Genomic DNA, 9,325 nt, shown 5'->3' on the forward strand with positions numbered 1-9,325 from the left:
AGAGTAAGTTAGCCAGATAAAATGTATCCAGATAACCTGGAGGCATTCTGGAGGCATTGTTGGACAGAGTAAGTTAGCCAGATAAGTTATATGATTATGCTGTAGAAAAGCCCTAATATTAGCGATTAAATTTAAGATAGCTAGGTATATTCAGTAGCATGGCTGCAATGCTAAATATTTTACCAGTTAGCTAGTTAAGTTCATCTAGCTAAATTTGCCACCTGTCTAGTGATTAGACTTTAACCACTCAAGGGAATGACAAATGTGCATTAAGGCTATCAGCATTACGCATAAAAACAAAAAGAAATACCTGCATTAAGAATAGGACAGAAGCATAAAAATACAAAGAAATTAAATTCGACACAAAAAAGAATCACTGTAGAGTGCAACAACCAAGAATGCTGAAATATATAATCCACTGTTCTGAAAAAGGTAGCTGATTTTTTGGAACTAAATAATAATAATATTTTATTATTGCAGAGAAATTTTACATCTTCACACAGACCTCTTGTACTGTGTTAACATATTTGGGTTATTTCCAATAACATAAAGCCATTGTTAACTAAAACCTCTACAGTTATTCCTACCTATGAATTTTATTAGAATATGTTTCACTTCTTCATTCTTCAAGCTATAAATAATGGGGTTTAACATTGGAATCAGAGCTGTGTACAGCAGGGAGAAGAGTTTATCTTGATTTGGTGAATACATTGAGGTTGGCCTCATGTAGAGACAAAATAGAGTCCCATAGAACAGAATAACTATAGTGAGGTGGGAGGAGCAGGTGGAGAAGGCTTTCTTTCTCCCCTGTGCAGAACGGATTTTCAGGATGATGGAGATGATATAGAAGTAAGATGTCAGAGTTAATACAGTGGGAATAGCTGCCAGAAATAAACCTTCACTAAATATTACAATTTCAATCTTGAGCATATCACTGCAGGAGAGTTTCATCAGTGCTGCGAGATCACAGAAGAAATGGTTAATCACATTGCCCTGACAGAAAGAGAACTGAGATGTCAAATATATATGGGGTACCACATCCAGAAAGCCAAGAATCCAAGAGGCTGATGCCAGAAGAGCGCAGGTTCTCCTGTTCATGATGAGAACATAACGTAAAGGGTTGCAGATTGCAACGTAGCGATCATAGGCCATGGCAGTGAGAAGGAAGAATTCTGTAACTGTGAGAGCCAAGAAAAAATAGAGTTGGGTCATACATAAAGGAAAAGAAATCCGTGTCTCTCCAGTCAATAGACTGTCCAGCAGCGTTGAGAGAGTGATGAAGGTATTGCAAATATCTAGGAAGGACAGGTTAGTCAGGAAGAAGTACATGGGTTTCTGCAGGTGAGGGTCAGCACAGACTAACATTAAAAACATAAAGTTTCCCAGCACAGAGATCAGGAAGACCAGGAAAACCGTTACAGAAATGAGGAGCTGCAGGTGAGGCTGCTCAGAGAATCCCAGCAGAATGAATTCACTCACTGATGTCTTGTTTTCCTTTCCCATTTATTCAATACTGTTAATCTGTTGGGATTTACAGGAAGAGAAACACATTTATTTATTTAAAAACATGTATTACCCAGTTATGTCAACATGTTCTCAAACTGAGATACAATCCTCAATAATATGTGTATAAAATAAATAAATCATAAAACATCATATACAATAAATTCAACCCAATATTCAAGGTAGGATTGTGCAGGGGAAACATTTTCTGTTTGGGTCATTCATGTGGCTTAGTAATTCGTTTGATTTAGTATGGAGCCGAAAAGTATTCATTTCTTTAGGCCATTTATTTACTATTAAAGTCAATAGGGTAAGAAATGCATTCTTTTTTGGGCTCTAAGATTGGGAGTTTCTATCTAAGTTTAGAGAAATTTTCAGGTAGGCTTTAGCAACAGAGGGAAGAGCACGCCAAGACATGAAGAATGGGTAAACCGGCAAAGTGGTAGGAAGAGTGTCCTGAATAACCAAGGCACCATGACAGGCACAAAGCAGCATCAACAGTGACACAAACACATCAAGGCTGCAAAAGAGGGGAAAGGGCCCCCAAAGCAATGACTTCAATACCCCAATCCATCAAAAGAGGAGCAATAAAGCACAATACTTGAAGGAAAACCCAAAGTAGAATGAGGGTTATGGCAGCAAGCACAATGATATGAATACCCCAAGGCACCATGAGAGGGCAAAGGGCACCAATAACAGTGACATGAACAGTCTCTTCCTTCACTGGTCACTGTAACCACCTCTTGAGTTGGGCAAAGAGGCAAACAGTTCCTCCTTGACCACCTTGAACAGGGGGTGTAGCCTGTCAGGAATAATACAAGTCAAAAACTGCAAAGGTCCAGAAAAACAGCAAACATGCTTCAGTATCTTTCTCTCTTCCCTCCTGTCTTATCAGAGGACCTGGCAGGGCAATGTCTCTCCCTTCAGTGCTAAGCTTGGTCCTGAAATTACTCCTTCTCCCTCAAAATCAAATCTACACTGCCACACTCTAACTTGGACTTCTGATTCCAGACAACTCTAGAGGAGGTGCTGTAATGAATGTTATGTCCTTTTCCTGCTGTCTAAACAAGGGCTGGGAACTCGGGCCATCTAGTGGAGGCCTCAGTCTCTCTCTCTCTCTCTCTCTGTCTCCATAGTAAAAAGTTCAAAACATCAGGCAGTGTACAAAAATAACTACAGTGCTTAAGTTTATACAATACTCGTAAATACAAATAAGTACTAATGCACTATAGGAACATTGAGATAAAAGTCTCTTTTTATTAATATATAATCAATATTTAAGTACAGGTTTCCACAGAGAATAAAATTACATATAAAGAGTCCATGTACCAGATGGACCCAAAAAGCAAAGCGGAAGCCGATCCAGTTGGCTGTATAGCAGTAGAAACAAAGAGAATCGGTGGTTGGAAACACCCTTTATTTAATGATGCCCGACTCTGGCCGAATTTCTCTCTCTCTCATAGAGCTGCCTCAGGGGCAATCAATTAGTTCAGGACATATCTGCAAGGTAATTGCCACAAAAACATATGTAAGCTCATCAAATACCTGTAAAAACCACAAATTGTATTATGCGAATGTTGCTGGTTGACGGTACTTACTGCAGACCTCGATTGGATCGCTTTTGACGGCTGCAGACACAATACAATTTGTGTTTTTTACAGGTATTTGATGAGCTTACATATGTTTTTGTGGCAATTACCTTGCAGATATCAGTCCTGTCCTAATTGATTGCCCCTGAGGCAGCTCTATGAGAGAGAGCGAAACTCGGCCAGAGTTGGGCATCATTAAATAAAGGGCGTTTCCAACCACTGATTCTCCATGTAGCAGATGGTGCATGTTTCCAAACTATACAGAGTGTAAGACCAAAATAGTCCAAAATTGCAAACAGAGTCCTGAAAGGATGTCTTCAAAACTCTAATGTTCATTGCTCTGCCAGTGAATGAGCTACATTTTACTGAGAATTTGTTGGCCATTTTTATGATATAGGTGATGGAATTTAGATTTGTGATTTTAAATGTCAGCACTGCTGCTGCTCCAAACCACGTTTGGGTGGTTAGTCCTCTGCTCCGGCTGTCTTCGAGGTTCTTTCCATATTCCCTTCCCTTACAGTACTTGCCAACACTTGGTCTTGCTGTAGCAATCTGATGCTTTGCATACTTGATGCTCCACTCATGGATCCTTGAGTTGTGTCCATGCTGCTTCTGGTACTGCTTTGACCCTTTTGGTACTTTGGGCTTTTGATGCCTTGATGAGTTGGTGACATCACAGTTTAAGATGGTTGCCTAGCCTCGCTGCTTTGACCCGAGGAGAACTTTTCCTTATAATCCTCACTTCAACAAGGTTCTATATTATTATTATTATTTTATTTAAGAGCTTTTATATACCGATAACTGTTTGCACATCGTATCGGTTTACAAGAAACAATGTGATTACATAGCGTAGCATAACGTTTACATAGAACAATTGGTAGCATATATGGTTAACAGAGTCAGTAAGTACGTAATAATAAAGTGTTAAGAGTATATGATTAACCTATATGAATTAAAACTATGTACAAGTTGATAGGAGGGGCTGGGGGGAGGGCAAAAATTCCTATCCCTATAAACCTTTCCCTCTTGTATTTAACTACTTAAAAGTGTGCTTTCTTATTGATGATAATAAAAATGGTGACCGCTACCTTATAGAAGTGATTCTAAGCAACTCCTGCTGAAAACAGAAGTGCAAACTTCTGAGGATGTTTCCCAATCTCTGGCGATGCACTGCGGTAAAGCCCAGAGCCGCTGATTGTGGCTGTCCTGCATGCCTGACTGAATTTCAGACCTCTACAACCTTCTCCTCCAGAAATGGCAAGTTGCAGCTTTCCCACCAACCTTCCCTCCAACCTCCCCTCCCTCCTGCCAAGGCCTGCTTGCTCACAATACATCAGTCCACTTTCACCACCAGAGAGCAAAAGGCTGAATCTTTCCCTCCCGCCTGCCCACCAGCTCACCCTTCCTCTTGACTGCTGTGACCTTCCTGCCTGCCTGACCTCACTCTCAACTGTCGCAGTATTCCCGCTTGCCTGTTTGACCTACCCGCTCTCCAAACACCAGTCTGCCTCAGCCTTCTCCCGCCAAAGAACAGCAAACTGCGGCCTTCCTGCCTACCCACCTGACCTCACTCCTGACCATTGCGGCCTTCTTACCTACCCACCTGACCACACTCATGAGTGTTGCAGCCTACTTGTCTGATTACTGCGGTTTCCTCTTCCAAGAGAACGGTATGGTGCTAAAGAACTTATGCCTTCAGCCCACCATCTTGCTCATTCTGACTGCCTCGTGCAAGAAGAGAAAAGTAATTTTAAGCATCATGCCTTTAAAATTTGAGAAAGCAGTGAACTGAGCTCCCACTGTGGTGAGAGGTGAAAGGTGAGAGGAGTGAGCTGAACTGCTGAATTACTACAGTGGTAAGAAAAGGGTAGAGAGAGCAATTGAGCTCTGAAGTGTGAAGAGGGAGTAGAGAACAACTGAGCTGCCGTGGTGAAGTGAGAGGTGGCAGGAGAGACTAATTTGACATACTGAAGTAAGAAGAGGGAGGAGAGAGCAAATGAACTCAGATATGTAAAGAGAGAGGAAAGAGCACCTAAGCTGCTGTGGAGAGGTGAGAAGAAACAGGAGAGAGCAACTGACCCTCCGAAGTAAGAAGAGAGAAGACAGTACAACTGAGCACCAAGGAGAAAAGAGGTAGGTCAGAGCAACTGAGCTGCTGAAGTGGGAACAATTGAGCCCTGAGGTGAAAAAGGGAGGAAAGAGCAAATAAACTGCTGAAGTGAGAAGAATCGCAATCTGATTTAACTGATGTCAACACGAATTCTCCTATTGAAATATTTACCTAATTAATCCACCACACTACCACATTAAGATATCACCATAAGACACAACCCAAGGACACAACTACAGAAAGACACCTTAACATAACCTATCACTAAAAACTATTTGATCTCTTCTGCTCTTTCTTCTCCCTACATTATATCTGAATCATTACAGTCTATCATGGATCCAAAAATCAAACTAGATCCAATAAAAGGTAATGGAAAAAGTAGAGACATTATGAACAACATAAACAAAAACAGAAACCTTAACAAGATTGATAAATTTCTACAACCCATGACTAACTCCAAATGTCAAGACATCAAAACTTGCATACTGTTCACCCTACTACTATTGAACGCTCAATCAATTAAAAAAAAAATCACATTTATCAAAGATATTATTGATAATCAACAACCTACAATATTCTGCATAACTAAAACATGGCTAAACAAGGACAGTGTTCTCTTAAACCAATTATCTCATCTAGCTACAATCTTTTCCATATACCACAACAGAAAAGAAAAGGTGGAGGTGTACTAATATTCTGCAAAAAAGAACTCAAATTATCATTTAAAAAAATCGAAATTTACCATCCATATGAAGTTTCTATCTTAAAATGAAAACAAATTAATATCAGTTTGGTATACTGCCCACCTGGCCTACTCCAGAAAGATTGCTCACCCATTATTGAACTTTTTACAAAAGAATTCTGCATTCCAGAAACAACTATAAGGTGTATGAATAGCCAGCACAAAACGAAACCTAGTGGACTGATAGCCAGCATAAGTGACGTCATACCGGAGAAAACAAAACTTAAAGTGGACTGATTTCCTGGAAATTACAGCAAGTACAGTTATCCCTAGTAACAAAGTAAGTACACATGCACACATTTAATAATTGGTCATAAGATAAGGGGCGGATAAACGCAGACACCTGTTGATTGGCTGAAGGTAACCCTTTATAACACTGTGCATTAGCAGAAGAGCTCTGAGTAGGCTTGAGCGTATGACACTTGCTTTGTATTGCTTGCTACATCTGAAGAACCTCACACGCTTCTTCATAATAAACTTCTCACTGTTTTGACTTTTAAAGCTGGTCTTTATTGGTCTCACTAATCCAAGGCTTTCAAATCTTAGGAGACTTCAATCTACATGTTAATGTTTCACCAAGATTTCCCTCTTGCGACTTGTTCCTCAATACAATGGAGATCTTAGGATGGACTCAACACATCTCTGAAGCCCCCCCACAAAGCTGGCAACACACTTGATTTAATATTCATAAATCCTAATTACTTCAGTATAAGCACTAAACACAAGACAATCCCATGGTCTGATCAGTTAATCATAGCTTATCTAATATAAAAAAAAAAACAATAACTAAAAACTCTGATATGAAAAACACCATTACATTCAGAAAGAAAATAAAAATTGAAACACTAACAAATGCATTAGAGATCAAAATTAATTATTTAAACCTGAACAACTGTTACAATGCATTTGATTATTGGGAAAATATGATCAAAGAGATTGTAGATAAGCATTGATTGACCTCACAGGGCAGATTGACCGCCGGCTTCAGCAATGGGCCTGAGAGGTTAGGCCGGCTCTGAGACCAGTCCCATTGGCTCCATCTTTCTCCCGTCTACTAGCTCCTCCTCCTGAATACCAGGGTAACCGAGGGGAGGAACCCATGCAACTCGGTCACAGCCCACTCATTCTGGAGGAATGCCGTTCACTAGGCCATTCACTAGGCCTTTGCCTCTATTGTGGAGGCAAGGTTCACTTGCTTGGAAAGATTCCAAGCCTAGGCATCACTGGGGAGCTGACCCTAGGCTGTGTGAACCCTGCTCCCCAATGCACAGTCCCTGTCTCTCTTGAATACCCTGGTGGGTCATTTTCAACCTTGGCCTTCATAGACTCTGAGGCTGGAGGAAAATTCATCCTTGCTGATCTAGTGCAACATGCCCAGCTTCCGGTACTGCCACGCACACCACCCCTGCAGATATTCTCTATCCATGGTACTTTTCTCCCAGGCGGTGTCTCTGCCACTATGGTCCCAGTGACCCTCCACACTGGAGTTCTTTTTTGTCCTGGGAAAGACAATCCACTCCATAGTTTTCGGTCTACCCTGGCTCCAGAAACACTTGCCACTCATTAGTTGGGACACTTCAAATTGCTGCGTGGAGCCCGACTTGCTTCTCTACTTGTTTGCCGACATTGCCTTGGCCGAACATTCCTTTGACTGCTACTTCCTTTCACTGCCACCACAGTATGCAGAGTACGCCAATGTCTTTTCCAAGGAGAAGGCTGAGCTCCTCCCGGAACATCGGCCCTTTGACTGTGCTATTGATTTACTACTTGGTACAATGCCTCCCTGGGGCCAAGTTTACCCCCTGTCCCTGCCGGAGACACAAGCAATGTCCCAGTATATCCAGGAAAACTTGAACAGAGGTTTTATTCGACCTTTGACTTCACCGGTGGGGGCTGGGTTCTTTTTTGTTGCTAAAAAAGACGGTTCCCTCAGACCTTGTATAGTTTATCGAGGTCTCAATGTCATCACCCGCCGGGACATATATCCTCTTCCGCTCATCCCAGAACTCTTGAATCATCTACAAGGAGCTAAGGTCTTTACTAAGCTCAACCTTCGAGGAGCTTACAATTTAGTGCGAATCAGACTGGGTGATGAGTGGAAAACCACATTCAACACTCGTGATGGGCATTACGAGTATCTGGTCATGCCCTTTGGATTGTGTAATTCTCCAGCGGTTTTTAAAAACCTCATGAATGAGGTCCTCTGAGACATGCTCCACTCATCAGTGATCGTGTACCTAGATGACATGCTCATGTAGTCTAAGGATCTTACCACCCACCGACTGTAAGTAAGACAAGTATTACAATGACTTCGAGAAAACCGCCTGTTCGCCAAGTTGGAAAAGTATCTATTCCAACAAGAGTCTTTGCCATTCTTGGGATACTTTGTGCCACTACTAGATTCCACATGGACCCCGAGAAAGTTTCTGCCATTAGAGACTGGCCTCGTCCAGTGGGGACCAAAGCCCTCCAGCACTTTCTCAGATTTGCAAACTTCTACCGGCACTTCATCCCCCACTACTCGCAGAAGGTAGCTCCACTCACTGCCCTAACCAAGAAGGGGGCCAATGCCAAGGATTGGCCACCAGGGCATTTCAGGCCTTTGAGGAGTTAAAACAAGCCTTCCTCCTGGATTCTTGCTTATACCACCCGGATCCCCAACGAACTTTCATTGTGGAGGTTGACGCTTCTGACCTGGCCGTAGGTGCTGTCCTCAGCCAATTCTCCAACAAGGGCACATTACTCCCTTGCTCCTACTTCTCTCTGAAGTTCTTCTCCGCCGAGAGAAATTACGGCATAGGTGATAAATAGCTCCTAGCCATAATGATGGCTTTCGAAGAATGGCAACAATAGCTGGAGGGAGCCCAGAATCCAATTGTGGTATACATTGACCACAAGAATCTGTGTCGGGCCCAGCAGCTGAACCCCCGGCAAGCCCGCTGGTCCTTGTTTTTTAGCTGGTTCGATTTCTCCTTTTGGTACCGACCAGCTTCAAAGAACATCCGTGCTGATGCCCTCTCCCACACTTCTGAAACAGAGGACTCGCCCATTACACTTCAGTACATCTTAGATCTGGCTAAGGTCATTCTAGCTGCTTCTGACGTAGTCCCCGCAGGCAAGATGGTTGTGCCTAGCCATTTGCGGAAGAAGGTCCTCTCCTGGGCACATGACTCTTTGACGGACGGACACCCGGGCAGGGCCTGGACATTAGAACTACTAACTTATTATTACTGGTGACCGCACATCAATCAGGACGTCCAAGCGTATGTCAGCTCCTGCCCCACCTATGCTAGGCAGAAGCCCTTACCAGGTCGTCCCTGGGGGATTTTTCAACCACTCCCCATACCAGCGGAGCCTTGGACCCACATCTCTACAGACTTC

At 42.6% G+C, this 9,325-nt stretch overlaps 1 protein-coding gene across 1 annotated transcript; it reads right to left on the reverse strand.

Moving 5' to 3' along the window:
- Positions 1 to 558: 558 nt before the first annotated feature.
- Positions 559 to 1,329, reverse strand: LOC115088679 (olfactory receptor 2K2-like). Its single transcript, XM_029596936.1, has one exon. The coding sequence runs from the start codon at positions 1,327 to 1,329 to the stop codon at positions 559 to 561; it is 771 nt and encodes a 256-aa protein (XP_029452796.1).
- Positions 1,330 to 9,325: the final 7,996 nt, after the last annotated feature.

The sequence above is a fragment of the Rhinatrema bivittatum genome, chromosome 3, assembly GCF_901001135.1.
Source record: "Rhinatrema bivittatum chromosome 3, aRhiBiv1.1, whole genome shotgun sequence".
NCBI lineage: Eukaryota > Metazoa > Chordata > Amphibia > Gymnophiona > Rhinatrematidae > Rhinatrema > Rhinatrema bivittatum.